At 42.8% G+C, this 15,605-nt stretch overlaps 1 protein-coding gene across 3 annotated transcripts in view; it reads left to right on the top strand.

The window, feature by feature from the left end:
- LOC108307063 (protocadherin gamma-C4) overlaps positions 1–15,605 on the top strand; it is a 190,619-nt gene that overhangs the window by 3,508 nt on the left and 171,506 nt on the right. The window contains exon 1 of one of the 3 annotated variants that reach the window (XM_017532216.2): positions 6,624–9,298. The exons of 1 other annotated variant lie outside the window; for it this stretch is intronic. In XM_017532216.2, coding sequence (XP_017387705.1) covers positions 6,872–9,298 — 2,427 coding nt within the window. In that variant the 5' untranslated portion in view covers positions 6,624–6,871. Of the gene's footprint in view, positions 1–6,623; positions 9,299–11,756; positions 14,397–15,605 lie in introns of those variants that run through there. One more of the 3 variants, XM_017532221.2, reaches the window with a different exon arrangement.

Consider the following 15,605-nt stretch of genomic DNA (forward strand, 5'->3'; position numbering starts at 1 on the left):
GGTTGCGGTGAGCCAAGATCGCGCCATTGCACTCAAAAAAAAAAAAAAAAAAGAAAACCCCACCCAAAAAAAAAAAAAAGAAATGTAGAAATCTATATAAGCTGTAATTTTAAATTATTGTTGAATATCTTAGCCCTTTGTTCTATCTTTATTAGATATTTTTGGTTTTGAGATGGGGTCTTGCTGGAGTGCAGTGGTGTGATCATGGCTCACTGCAGCCTCTACCCACTGGGTTCAAGTAATCCTCCCACCTCAGCCTCCCAAAGTGCTGATATTACAGGCGTGAGCTGTGGTGACTGTACTGAAGGATACATATATTTAAGTAATTCATGGAGTAACAAAACGATCAACAGAAAATTTATCATGCAACTTGAGAAATAATTTTGGAGCTTCCTGACTTATATATTACACCTGTAACTAAATTGACTAACAAAAATCAAGTATATACCCTATTTTAATATGTGTTATCTCTTCAGAAGGAAAAAAAATGTATGGTAGGGGAGTAGGTTCATGCTTTGATATATTTACTCTGCTTCAATAAAATACAAAGAAACATAAAATGTAAGAAGAGGAAAGCAAAAGCAAAGTGGTGAGCTGGTCTAAAGCCATATGAGTTATAGTCTTGGACTTAAAAGCAGAAATTGCAGGTTAGGAAACTGACTCCAGCAATGTACTGGGTGCAAGTGCTTCAGACTAGATAAATGACCTGGACCACGCTTACCACCTGAATCCAAAATAAGTAATGAGGGCCTTCCGCTGGTTAAAAAGGGTTAGAAAGATGTATTAACATGCTGTCTAGCTGTGGGCAGTGGCTCACATCTGTAATAACAACAGTTTGAAAGGCTGAGGCTGAAGGATCCTTTGAGCCCTGGAGTTCGAGACCAGTCAGACAGGTACTTTGGAATTTGCTAGTCCCAGCTACTCGGGGCGGGTGCTGACTTGGGAGGATCGCTTAAGCCCAGGAAGTCAAGGCTTCAGTGAACAGTGATTGCGCCACTGCACTCTAGCCTGGGTGACAGAGCGACACCATGTTAAATAAATACATACATACATAAAAATAAGAAAAAATAATAAAAGCTGCCTACCAATTCCTGTGGTTATAACTTATTTTTGTAAGCTGTGTAGACCAAGTAAGAGAGATAGATATGGATGCTGGCTAGAGACAGCGAACAACAAGTCTCTCAGGTGTGAGCTGTGGTATCCAGAATATTACCACTGGGCATCATTAAAGGGTCATTAAGAGACCAAGTTATGGCCTGGGACCTGGGGTCAGATAGAAACTATTTCAAAACCATTAGAAATGAGCACTGAACCCAGGAGGAAAGGAGAGAAGGAGATAGCATAAAACAGAAAAAAAAAAAAAACCTAAAACCAAAACAAACAAAAGCTCTTCCACTAAAAATAATTGTAAAAACCAAAATTTCAAAACACCTTTGTCTTGTAGAGTTTATTGTTGCTAGTGAGAAACTTTCTTTCAACCCATTGTTATTTTTTAAGGTAACCTCTGTTTTCTCTCTGATAATTTTTGAAGACTTTCTCTCATTCTTGCTGTACGCCTGTTGCATTTTTATTTTTACTTTTTACTTGGTACCAAGAGTATACTCTCAATTGATAACTAAGTTATCTCAGTTCTGGACTTTCTCAGCTTTTATAATTTTAATTTTTTTCTGTTTATATACAAATGAGCTACATTTACCTATTAAAGGACAAAGATTACAAAATTGGTTGATTTTTAAAATCTGTATTCTAAGAAAACACATGCTTAAAATAAAAATACACGGAAACAGTGAAACTAAATGTATATGTATACACACACACACACACACACACACACAAAGAAAGCAGTCATGTTAATATTAATATAACAACAAAGTAGTATTTTTTCTGATAAATAAAATAATGGTTTACAAATTAAATTTCAAAAATAAAACCATATAATACAAAAAAGGTGAATATATATACATATGCATATATATTTACATAAGCACACATATAGTGAACTTTGGTAAGCATAACACCACTAGACAAAAACAATTAAAGAAAAGATAGAAAAAATGAATACAAGACCAGGCATGGTGGCTCACACCTGTAATCCCAGCACTCTGGGAGGCCGAGGTGAAGCGGGTGGATTACCTGAAGTCAGGAGATCAAGCCCATAATGGCCAACATAGTGAAAGCGCTTCTCTACTAAAAATACAAAAATTAGCTGGGTGTGGTGGCAAACGCCTATAGTCCCAGCTGCTCGTGAGGCTGAGGCAGGAGAACCACTTGAACTCAGGAGATGGAGGTTGCAGTGAGCCGAGATCATGCCACTGCACTCCAGCTCCAACCTGGTGACAGAGTGAGACTCCGTCTCAAAAAAANAAAAAATTAGCCGGGCATGGAAGTGGATGCCTGTAATTCCAGCTACTTGGGAGGATGAGGCAGGAGAATCTCCTGAACCCAGGAGGCAGAGGTTGCAGTAAGCCAAGATTGCACCATTGCATTCCAGCCTGGGCAACAAGAGAAAAACCCTGTCTCAAAAATAAAAAAAAAGAAAGAAAGAAAAATGAATACAAAAAAGGGCCATAAACAAACAGCAATGAATACAAAAAGAATTACCCAAAATTTGGAGATGTGGCAAAATTATTGCTTGCCCCTTCTTATTTTTGTTTAATTATATATTTTTTACTTTTTTAAGAGATGGGGTCTCGCTATGTTGCCCAGGCTGGAGTGCAGTGACTATTCACAGGCATGATCCCACTACTGATCAGCACAGGAGTTTTTACCTGCTCTGTTTTTTCCCTGGGAAGGTTCACCCCTCCTTAGGCAACCTGGTGGTCCCCCACTCCCTGGAGGTCACCATATTGATGCCAAACTTAGTGTGGGCACCTGATCAGCATAGCGCAGTGCAGCCTGGAACTCCTGGGCTCAATCCTCCCACCTCAGCTTCCTGAGTAGCTGGGACTACAGGCACCGCCACAACTCCCGGCTTGAACAAAGTAGCATTTAAGGCAACAAACACAAATTGTGATTTTAAAAAATGAACTGATTATCGTGGTAAAAAGAACAGATGATCAAAAGGATATAAAAATATGAGCTTCTATTACCAAAAATATAGCTTAGAAAATACCAGAGGATTTTAACATAATTCCATAAGAAATAATAGACCCCAGAGGTAGAAAATTAGTCAACATAAAGAAGATTTGAACAACACAATCTATAAGCTTGATCTATTAGGATTCTAATAGATCTGTTCTACACACCACAAATATGGAATAGCCATCCTTGAACAGATAGAAAATCTACAACAGTTTATTACCTAGTTATCACAAAAAAGGGCTCAGAAAATCCTAAAGTACCAATAATACACACGCTTTATAACACATACTTAAATCACAAAGCAAACATTTATAAATAGAAAAGAGGGGGAATGTTTGGATATTTACCTCTACACCCTTAAATAACTCTTGGATTTCAAAAATCACAATGACAGTGAAAACTACTCAGAAAAGAATGACTTAAATATTATTTATTTAAAATTGTGAGATGCAGCTAAAACTAATTAGGAGTAAATTTATAGACAAATGCAATAATTTTTAAAAAGTAAACAAAATTATTTAAAATACATACATTTAGCTTGCCATTCAAGAAGATAAAAAACATATAATGAGTATAAACTAAAATAAAATGAAAAAAAAAAATAACAAAGAGATACGTTTTGAAGTGCAACCAAGGAAGGATTCTGAGGATTAAATAATGGAAGCAGACAATAAATGTCGTAATAAAACCAGTGGGGAGAAAATGAAAATTCTGTCAAGTCTAATGTTAGGACTCATGTAAGAGAGCTGGGCACAGTGGGGCACCTGTAATCCCACCTGCTGAGTAGGCTGAGGCAGTAGGATTTCTTGAATCCAGGAGTTTGAATACAGCCTGGCCAGTATAACAAGATTCATTCTCTATGAAACAAAACAAACACAAACACAAACATAAAAATGAAAAACAAAAGCAAAATATACCATGCTAGTTCTACAAGAAAGCATGGTGAGTTGATATCAGTTCTTTACAATACATTTTTCTTCAGTGTTCTCAGAGGAATGGATGAAAGTAAAAATGAAAAAAATTCAACCAGGAAGGAGCCAAAAGGCAAACAGACTAAAGTGTCACCAGAAATGGGCAATTCCACTTATACCACATACAAAAATTAATGCAAATGGATCAAAGAAGCAAAATTCAGAAGCAACAAAATCATTTTACCTGTTATGTTTAAGAACTAAAACTAGGCCGGGCGCGGTGGCTCAAGCCTGTAATCCCAGCACTTTGGGAGGCCGAGGCGGGTGGATCACGAGGTCAAGAGATCAAGACCATCCTGGTCAACATGGTGAAACCCCATCTCTACTAAAAATACAAAAAATTAGCTGGGCATGGTGGCGAGTGCCTGTAATCCCAGCTACTCAGGAGGCTGAGGCAGGAGAATTGCCTGAACCCAGGAGGCGGAGGTTGCGGTGAGCCGAGATCGTGCCATTGCACTCCAGCCTGGGTAACATGAGGTAAACCTCCGTCTAAAAAAAAAAAAAAAAAAGAACTAAAACTATACATCTCTTAGAAGAAAACAGGATAAAACCTTCATAACATCGATTTTGGCAATAATTTCTTGGATATGACACCAAAAGCACAAGCAACAAAAGAAAAAAGTATACTGGACTTTATCACAATTAAAAACTATTGTGCAGCAAAGAACAACATTAATAGAGTGAAAACAAAGCCCACATAATCAGAGACGATACTTCCAAATAATGTATCTAAGAATGAATATCTAGAATAAAGAACTCCCGCAACTCAACAACAAAAAATCTCAAGCAATTGGATGTTGAAATGAGCAAAGGGCTTGAATAGACATTTCTCCAAAGATGATACACAAATGGACAGAAATGTATGAAAAGATACTCAACATCACTAGTCATTAGGGAAATTCAAATCATAATGAGATACTACTTCACATTCATTAGAATTGCTGTCATAAAAGAAAAGAATTGTTAACAACAATATGGAGAAATTGGAATTCGTGTGCATTGCTGGTGAATATAAAATGATACATCTGCTGTGGAAAATGATATGGTGAGTTCTCAAAAATTTAAACATAAGATTACCATGTGATCTAGCAATTCTGCTCTGGTTATTACCCAAAAGAAGTGAAAGTAGGGACTTCAGGACTTCAACAGATATTTGTACACCCATGTTTATGGCAACATTAGTCACAATAGTTGAAAGGTAGAAGTAACCCGTGTCCGCTGACAGATCAATGGGTAAACAAAAAGTGGTTCACACATACAATGGGCTGTTAGCCTTAAAAAGGAAGGAAATTCTGTTACATGCTACAATATGGAGGAACTTCAAAGACATTATGTCAAGTGAAATAACCCTGTCACAAAAGGACATTTACTGTATGATTCCTCATGTATGAAGTTCCTAGAGTAGTCAAATTCATAAACACAAAAGGTAGAATGGTAGGTGCCAAGCACTGGGTGAAAGGTAATGGGGAGTTACTATTAAATAAGTACAGAATTTCAGCTGGGGAGGATGAAAAAGTTCTGGAGATGGATGGTGGTAATGGTCACACCAGAATATAATTGAATTATAATATAATTAAATTATATTATAATTAATTTGAATGTATTTAACATCACAGAATTGTATGCTTGACATTGGTCAAAATGGTAACGATGAAACAGGAGCGAGAAGACATCCACTGCATTGTATTTTACACCCTTGGAAAATGAGTATCAGCCAAAGAACTTGGTAACCTCAAACAATTTTGAGGACTGATTCCTAATGTGGTGAAAAACCCCTTCTGGCTCTAGTTTTATTGAATAGACCTGCTTTCTGTTTCTGTAATGTTCCATGCTGTCTCTCACCTTCAAGCATTTGTTCTGAGGTTCTAGAACACTTCTCCAGCCTTTTTCTTGATTCAATCCTACTTTTTAGGATTCAGCTTCAATTACACCCTCAAAAAGACTTTTCTGATCCCAAATCTAGACTGGATACCCTTCCTAGGTATTCCTTCATCACCCAGTGTTTCCCACCTCATATCTCAGCAATTGCCATACGCTATTACACTCTCTTTACTTTCTTATGTTCTCCTCTAACCTTCATGCTCGAGAGCAGAGCCAGTGTTTATCACATTCACCATTTCTATCTCCAGCCCCAATCATGCAAAGTGTGAGGCACATGTACCCAATTAGGTGTCTGATGATTCAATAATTTAAAGGCAGATTTTGAAGCCATCAACCACAAAAGTTCAAGATATATAACCTTAGAAGAAAATGCAGCTAACGTTTCTTAATTATCTTACTGCTTCTGACTACACAATAAGAGATGGAAGATGTTTGGAGCAAGGGCAGTGGTGGCATTGATTAATGTCTTGAGCAGTCAATAATACTTTCCTAGCAACTATTATCAAGGTCTTGTTCATTTATACTATTCTTATTAATCCTGATAAAAAGATTCCCGCTTTGAAAGATCTACTTCTAGGGTATCTTAGAGCTGTAAAATTCTTTAAAGCAACTTCAAAGTCAACAAAGGCAAACAAACAAGAAGTAACTTAGGTTTTCCTGAGCAAGTGCAGAAATTATTTAGGCCTCTGAGCGTCGCTGTTGACCACCTAAGGAGTAAAAAGCAGCGAGACAGCCAATCCAGCAATACGGCTCCCACGGCACAAGGGGCTGGAGATTTGGCCCTAAAGCGTCAGGGTACCAAAGAAATTCAGTCGAACAGCCCACCAGTTCTCTCCATAGGGACCTGGGTCCCGTGAATGCTGGTCATCACACACCCTGAGGAATAAAGATTGGAATCCGCACTGGATGCTGGAAGTTGACTCGGAGAAAACCGCGACATGAAGGAAATGGCGGCTCTGCAAAAGTTGCCACACTGCAGACCGCTGGTCCTGCTGTGCTTCCTTTTGGCGACCCTGTGGGATGCCAGGGCTGGGCATATTCGCTATTCTGTGCGGGAAGAGATCGACAGAGGCTCCTTCGTAGGCAACATCGCCAAGGACCTGAGTTTGGAGCCCCTGGCACTGGCAGAGCGGGGAGTCCGCATCGTCTCCAGAGGTAGGACCCAGCTCTTTGCTCTGAACCCCCGAAGTGGCAGCTTGGTCACTGCGAACAGGATAGACCGGGAGGAGCTCTGCGGTCAGAGCGCGCAGTGTCTGTTGAATTTTAACATCCTGCTGGAAGATAAATTGACAATTTATTCAGTAGAGGTGGAAATAACAGATATTAACGATAATGCCCCTCGCTTTGGAGTAGAGGAACTGGAGCTAAAAATCAGTGAAGCCACTATGCCAGGATTCAGGATTCCTCTTAAGAGTGCGCATGATGCGGACGTAGGTGAGAACACCCTTCAGAAGTACGCACTCCTTCCAAATGACCACTTCTCCCTGGACGTGCGAAGTGGAGTTGATGGGAACAAGTACCCAGAACTGGTGCTGGAGCGCGCTTTGGACCGCGAGGAAGAGGCTGTTCACCACCTCGTTCTCGTAGCTTCCGATGGGGGTGATCCAGTGCTATCTGGCACCTCCCGCATCTGCGTGAAGGTCCTGGATGTGAATGACAACGCGCCTGTTTTTACACAGCCCGAGTACCGCGTAAGCATTCCGGAGAATACGCCCGTGGACACTCGGATACTCACAGTGACTGCCACTGACGTAGATGAGGGCTACAACGCTCAAGTGGCATATTTTCTAGATAAAAGTCTTGGAGAAACCTCAGAGGTATTTGAGCTTCAGTCAACATCTGGAGATCTGACAATCATAAAAGTTCTAGATTATGAGGATGCTACATCCCATGAAATTGATATTGAAGCTCAGGATGGTCCGGGCCTTCTGACCAGAACGAAGGTTATCGTCACAGTTCTGGACGTGAATGACAATGCTCCAGAATTTGACATGACATCTGCTAGTAGCTCAGTTTCTGAAGACTCTCCTCCAGGAACCATAATTGGGCTTTTTAATGTTCATGATAGAGACTCTGGACAGAATGCATTCATCACCTGTTCACTCCCCAATAATCTTCCTTTTAAGTTAGAAAAGTCAGTGGACAATTACTACCGATTGGTTACAACCAAAGCCCTTGACAGGGAACAGTTTTCCTTTTACAACATCACTCTAACCGCTAAAGATGAAGGGAACCCCTCCCTGTCCACGGATGCTCACATTTTGCTACAGGTGGCAGACATCAACGACAACGCGCCCGCCTTCTCCCGCACATCCTACTCCGCCTACATTCCCGAAAACAACCCCAGAGGAGCCTCCATCTTCTCAGTGACCGCCCATGACCCCGACAGCAATAACAATGGTCACATAACTTACTCTTTCGTGGAGGACACCATTCAGGGCACACCCTTGTCCTCTTACATCTCTATGAACTCTGACTCTGGGGTCCTCTATGCACTGCGCTCCTTTGATTATGAGCATTTCCGAGACTTGCAACTGTGGGTGATAGCGCGGGACAGCGGGAACCCTCCACTGAGTAGCAATGTATCCTTAAGCCTGTTCGTGCTGGACCAGAACGACAATGCGCCCGAGATCCTGTACCCCGCCCTCCCCACAGACGGTTCTACAGGCGTGGAGCTGGCTCCCCGCTCCGCAGAGCCAGGCTACCTGGTGACCAAGGTGGTGGCGGTGGACAGAGACTCAGGCCAGAACGCCTGGCTGTCCTACCGCCTGCTCAAGGCCAGCGAGCCCGGACTCTTCACGGTGGGGCTGCACACGGGCGAGGTGCGCACGGCGCGGGCCCTGCTGGACAGAGACGCGCTCAAGCAGAGCCTTGTGGTGGCGGTCCAGGACCACGGCCAGCCCCCACTCTCGGCCACTGTCTCGCTCACTGTGGCCGTGGCCGATAGGATCCCCGACATCTTAGCCGACCTGGGCGATCTCGAGCCCTTAGCCAAGCCCGACGATTCGGACCTCACGCTGTACCTGGTGGTGTCGGTGGCCGCGGTCTCCTGCGTCTTCCTGGCCTTCGTCATCGTGCTGCTGGCGCTCAGGCTGCGGCGCTGGCACAAGTCAAGGCTGCTGCAGGCTTCAGGAAGCAGCTTGGTGCCCAGTTCGCACTTTGTGGGCGTGGAGGGGGTGCGGGCTTTCCTGCAGACCTATTCCCATGAGGTCTCCCTCACCGCAGACTCGCGGAAGAGTCAACTGATCTTCCCCCAGCCCAACTACGCTGACACGCTTATCAGCCAGGAGAGCTGTGAGAAAAAGGATTTTTTATCAGCACCTCAATCTCTACTCGAAGATGAAAGAGAAGAATCCTTTTCTCAGGTAATCAGTCTTTTCACAATATACATACAAGCTAGTTTGCTGAAATAATTCAGTTACTTGCTTCCACTGTTTACTATATCTATTTTGTTCCCCCAAATTTTCTTGTGGGTATAGTCAAGTTTTAGGAAGTGAGTCTTGGTGAATTACTTCTTGGTAGGTCTTAATGTTCACAGGCTGTAAGAGGAAGGAAAGGCTAGAATTGCTGTGCCATTCTAGCCTGAATGTAAACCAGGAGTTAATAGATTGTCAAAAGAGCACTGTATTAGTAACTTGGGTGTCTGGTTTTTCATACTTTCTTCTCCACCCCTGGGCAAATCATGTCATCCACCAGATCAACAATTTTTTCTTTGTTAAAAATATAAAGTTTGGAATTGATGCTTACTCAGGTCCCTTCTTTTAAAATATGACCTTTATTTTATATTTGAATTTGTGTATGAACAGTGAAACACCTTAGTTGGTTAGTTCTTTCTCACTTGGTCTTAATAAATTTCTTTCAGTTTGGCAGTGAAGTTGTTTCCCTTAAGCTGCATGTCCTTCCCTATCAAAAAAGATGGAAATGTAGAAATATACATTCTTTACAGTGTTTCAGGAGGTATGTCATGTTATATTGGCTTAGTTTTAAAAATCACATTAGCCTCTAAGCTGTCTGTTCCTTGAAGAAGCAACAGATTTATCCTTTGCTCCATAATAAATTTGTAGAGTAATAGTAAACAGATTTCTCTTCTTTGTTTTTTTTATCTTTCTCATATGTGGGAACCATATTGCCTTTTAGTCTTTAAAATAATACATATCCTCAATATAGTTTTGCTTAAAGAAAAGATACAAATACAAAAATTTGTATCCTACAATTGCCCATAAAGATCTTCTTTGTTCTTCTCAAGGTTTCCTACTCACAGCAGCTGCTAGAAATGTTCCCAATCCCTCCTCACCCAGTCCCAGTGCCCCTCTGACCAATTTTCTTTTTCCATTCCTCTTCCTATATTGGCTTTTAGTATGTTGGTTATGTATTTCATAACAGAAAATAGTAAACCCACTAATATTCTATGTAACTGGTATCATTTTAAATTTTTATTTGGGAATTATCACACACTAATTGAAGCTTTTATTTAATGATACCATATCTCTCAAAGTGCTGTGATTCTTTATGTTGCATCTGATTAAGGAAAGATTTTCTGAGACAATGCGTTGTGTTGGTTACTACTATTACATATGAATAAAATTGGAACTATGAGTAAAATTGGAACTCACTGTGGAATAATATGTCATAATATCTTTACTTGTAGGTGAATAATAAAGTAGAAACAGGAAAATAAAAGCAAAGTTATTTATACTGTGTGTAGTAACTCCACAAGAATAAATGCCTTATGCATAGATATGTAATGCATCATGATTGAAATGACAAATATATTATATTTATATTTCTGTAACTGGAAACCTACAGGGAAAGAGATTCTGGAACATGAAAGCTTATTTCTACTAGTTTCAGTTGTGTGTTTTGAAAAAACATCCTTACTGTCTCGATTTAAACAAAGAGAGCTTTTAGTACCCTGAGGGTCTGTGATTTCTCTCTCACTTCTAGGCATTGCCATGCTGTTTTCTCTCATATCCAGGCCTTTTCACTGATCCACTCCTCTCATGTTTCCTGAGAAAGCCTTTGCTAACCTCAAAGACCCAACTGAAGGCTCCATTAACCCCCTTGGCTTCTCCCATTATGACAATTATCTCAGTATGCTGCAATTCCATGTTTGCTTTTATATCCTTATAATCTCTGTGAAGGAAGTGACTGTGTCTACATTGCTCATCTTAAATCCACAGACTAACATATTGTCTGACACCTAATTGTGTGTTTGCTTAATGAATATTAAATAGCAACAAATATTGAGACTAAGTTATCTGGCTGCCAAGAACAAACTTAATGACATACAATGTATAAATATGGCTAATATTTCTATGTGTTTCTTTTCTCTTTTTTTTTCCTTGTCTCAGCTCTTGTAGAGTTAAGAGTATAGAGAGGGAAAGGTGAAAGATGAGGTGGCTATCTTATCAAATAACCCTGATAAATGTAGTAAGTATAACAATAAATACATGTTCAAGGTTCAGTGGTGGAAGAAAAAGTGATGGTCATGTCTTTTAGTAGTTGTGTTTGTCGTTAAGGCCAGTTCTTTGTTACTGTGTGTTTCTTAAACTGAACATTTCAAAACAGTAACTCCACTATGTTTGAAGCAAATATTCGTTGCAGTGAGGTTAGTGCATGGAGTCCCAAGAAAGATAACTTGAAGTCACACTGTACATCAATTCAATTATGTTGAATCAACACTAGTCCCCTTATCTTTGACAAGAAGGATTTCAGGTGTTGGATAATTCAAAAATAATAATTCGTGTTTGTCTGAGAGGATGCAGTAAACGGTTAGGCCTCTTAGTGTCGCTGTTGACCACTCAAGAAGGAGAATGCAGCTGGAGAGCGAGTTCACCATTTCCTTGCTCCTAAAATGCAAAGAGCCAGCAAATCAGACTCAGAAGATCCGGGGCAGCTGCCAACCTCACCCCTTAGTCAACCGTCTGTTTGACCTGTGAATTAGGCCCGCGAAAGACTTCATTTCTTGAGAAAATAAGATTGGAGTCCATCGTGGGAAACTGGAACAGAATTCAGAGAAAGCAATTCACCGCAAAGGAAATGACCAATTGCCTGAGTTTCCGAAATGGCAGAGGACTGGCCCTGCTGTGCGCGCTCCTGGGGACGCTGTGCAAAACAGGATCCGGGCAGATTCGCTACTCGGTGTCTGAGGAGCTAGATAAAGGTTCCTTCGTGGGCAACATCGCTAAGGACCTGGGGCTGGAGCCCCGAGAGCTGACGGAGCGCGGAGTCCGCATCGTCTCCAGAGGTAGGACGCAGCTTTTCTCTCTGAATCCGAGAAGCGGCAGCTTGGTCACCGCAGAGAGGATAGACCGGGAGGAGCTCTGTGCTCAGATCCCGCGGTGTCTGGTAAAATTTAACATCCTGGTTGAGGACAAATTGAAAATTTTTGAAGTAGAAATAGAAATTAAAGATATTAATGACAATGCTCCTAATTTTCTAACAGAGGAACTGGAAATAAAAATTGGTGAACTAACCATTCCTGGAACCCGATTTCCACTTAAAACTGCTTTTGACCCAGATGTGGGCATGAACTCCCTGCAGAACTACAAGCTTACCCCCAACGACTACTTCTCCCTGGCTGTGAATAGCGTCTCTGAGGAGGCCAAGTATCCAGAGCTCGTGCTGGAGCGGGCCTTGGACCGTGAGAAAAAAGAAATTCACCAGCTTGTCCTGATTGCCTCTGATGGTGGTGACCCTGTCCACTCTGGTAACTTGCACATCCAAGTGATAGTCCTGGATGCAAATGACAACCCACCAATGTTTACTCAACCTGAGTACCGTGTAAGTGTTTGGGAGAACGCGTCAGTGGGTACCTGGCTGCTTACGGTGAATGCCACCGACGCTGATGAGGGATTCAACGCTCAAGTGTCTTATATTCTAGATAAAATGCCTGGGAAAATCTCTGAGATTTTCCATCTCAACTCAGTGACTGGAGAAGTATCAATATTAAAAAGTCTAGATTATGAGGATACCATGTTCTATGAAATTAAAATTGAAGCACAGGATGGACCAGGTCTTCTTTCAAGAGCCAAGATTCTAGTCACGGTTCTGGATGTGAATGACAATGCTCCGGAAATTACCATCACTTCTCTAACAAGCTCAGTCCTTGAAGAAGGCACCGCTGGAAGAGAAATTGCACTTATCAATGTGCATGACCGAGATGCTGGACAGAATGGGCAAGTTGCAATTTCTGTCCTGGGAAATCTGCCATTTAAGTTAGAAAAATCAATAGACCAATATTACCGCTTAGTGACAGCCACATCCCTGGACCGTGAACAAATGTCAGAATATAATATCAGTCTGAGAGCCACAGATGGGGGAAGTCCGCCACTGTCCACGGAAACTCACGTCACCCTGCATGTGATTGACATCAATGACAACCCACCCACCTTCCCTCAGTTCTCCTACTCCGCTTACATTCCAGAAAACAACCCCAGAGGAGCCTCCATCTTCTCAGTGACAGCCCAGGACCCAGATAGCAACAACAACGCCCGCATCACTTATGCATTGATCGAGGACACCCTCCAGGGGGCGCACCTGTCCTCCTACGTCTCCATCAACTCCAACTCTGGCGTCCTGTACGCGCTGCGCTCCTTCGACTACGAGCAATTTAGAGACCTGAAGCTACTGGTGACAGCCAGCGACAGCGGGAACCCTCCACTCAGCAGCAACGTGTCGCTGAGCCTGTTCGTGCTGGACCAGAACGACAATGCGCCCGAAATCCTGTACCCCGCCCTCCCCACAGACGGTTCCACCGGAGTGGAGCTGGCGCCCCGCTCCGCAGAGCCCGGCTACCTGGTGACCAAGGTGGTGGCGGTGGACAGAGACTCGGGCCAGAACGCCTGGCTGTCCTACCGCCTGCTCAAGGCCAGCGAGCCCGGACTCTTCACGGTGGGGCTGCACACGGGCGAGGTGCGCACGGCGCGGGCCCTGCTGGACAGAGACGCTCTCAAGCAGAGCCTCGTGGTGGCCGTCCAGGACCACGGCCAGCCCCCTCTCTCGGCCACTGTCACGCTCACTGTGGCCGTGGCCGACAGGATCCCCGACATTCTAGCCGACCTGGGCAACCTCGAGCCCTCTGCCAAAGTCGACGACTCGGACCTCACTCTGTACCTGGTGGTGGCGGTGGCCACGGTCTCCTGCATCTTCCTGGCCTTCGTCATCGTGCTGCTGGCGCTCAGGCTGCGGCGCTGGCACAAGTCACGCCCGCTGCAGACTTCGGAATGTGGCTTGGGGAGCGTGCCGGGTTCGCACTTTGTGGGCGTGGACGGGGTGCGGGCTTTCCTGCAGACCTATTCCCACGAGGTCTCCCTCACCGCGGACTCGCGGAAGAGTCACCTTATCTTCCCCCAGCCCAACTATGCGGACACGCTCATCAGCCAGGAGAGCTGTGAGAAAAGCGAGCCTCTTCTGATAACTCAGGATTTACTTGAAACGAAAGGAGACTCCAAGCAACTTCAGGTGAGTTTATTTCTTTGAATATTATGAAGAACAATTATGCAAATTTTTGTCATTATAAAGCTTTAACACATATGTATTTGAAAAATAAAGCCATGAGGCTGCCGTTAGTTCTGTTGGCTAAATATTTGTCCCTTTCTGGGCCTGTAGCAGGACTGCACTCCCTGGTCCGGTTATGGTTGAGTGGGCTTAGGGAACCAATAATACATTGTGAGTGGAAGTAAGGTGTGTCACTTCCTAGAGAAATCTGCCTTTGTGAGAATTTCCAGATCTCTAAGTTACTATTTGAAATTGTAACTGCTCTTTCTACCAGGGTCCTTGAGTAACTATGATGGGAGAACCACAACACTGGTCTGTATACCTGTGATAAAGGACTTTTTCATTTTAAATCCCTGTGCTTTGGAATTTGTCATTCCAGACTATAGAGCCTATCCTGATATGTACAAGTAAAAATACATATGAATAAAAGAAATTTTATGCACCCATGTTTGACTCCTTCCAAGGCAGCACTCTCCTCTTTGTTTCTTTCTTTCTTCCATTCTTTCCTTCCTTCCTTCCTTCTTTCCTTCCTTCCTTCCTTCCTTCTTTCCTTCCTTCCTTTCTTCCTTCCTTCCTTTTTTCCTTCCTTCCTTCTTTCCTTCCTTCCTTTCTTCCTTCCTTCCTTTCTTCCTTCCTTCCTTCTTTCCTTCCTTCCTTTCTTCCTTCCTTCCTTCCTCCTCCTCCCCCCTCCCTCCCTCCCTCCCTCCCTTCCTTCCTTCCTTCCTTCCTTCCTTCCTTCCTTCCTTCCTTCTTTCTTTCCTTCCTTCCTTCTTTCTTTCTTGACGGGATCTTACTGTTTGGAGTGCAGTGCCATGATCACAGCTCACTGCAGCCTTAACCTCCTAGACTCAAGTGATCCTCCCACCTCAGCCTCCTGAGTAGCTGGGACTACAGGCACAAGCCACTCACCCAGCTAATTCTTTTGTTTGTGAATTTTTTTTCTGTTTTTTGTTTGTTTGTTTATGGAGTTTTGCTGTGTTTCCAAGCCTGGTCTGAAATTCCTGAGCTCAAGTGATCTGCCCACATCAGCCTCCCAAAGTACTGAGGTTACAGCCATGAACCACCATGTCTAGCCTGTCATTCTTTCCATCTCAATAACATAAAAATTGTAGAATAAAAATGTAGAGGCTGGTCAAATGGTTTTACCTATAGTGCCTGTTATGTATGCCTAAA

Source organism: Cebus imitator, unplaced genomic scaffold, assembly GCF_001604975.1.
Source record: "Cebus imitator isolate Cc_AM_T3 unplaced genomic scaffold, Cebus_imitator-1.0 Scaffold76, whole genome shotgun sequence".
Lineage (NCBI taxonomy): Eukaryota > Metazoa > Chordata > Mammalia > Primates > Cebidae > Cebus > Cebus imitator.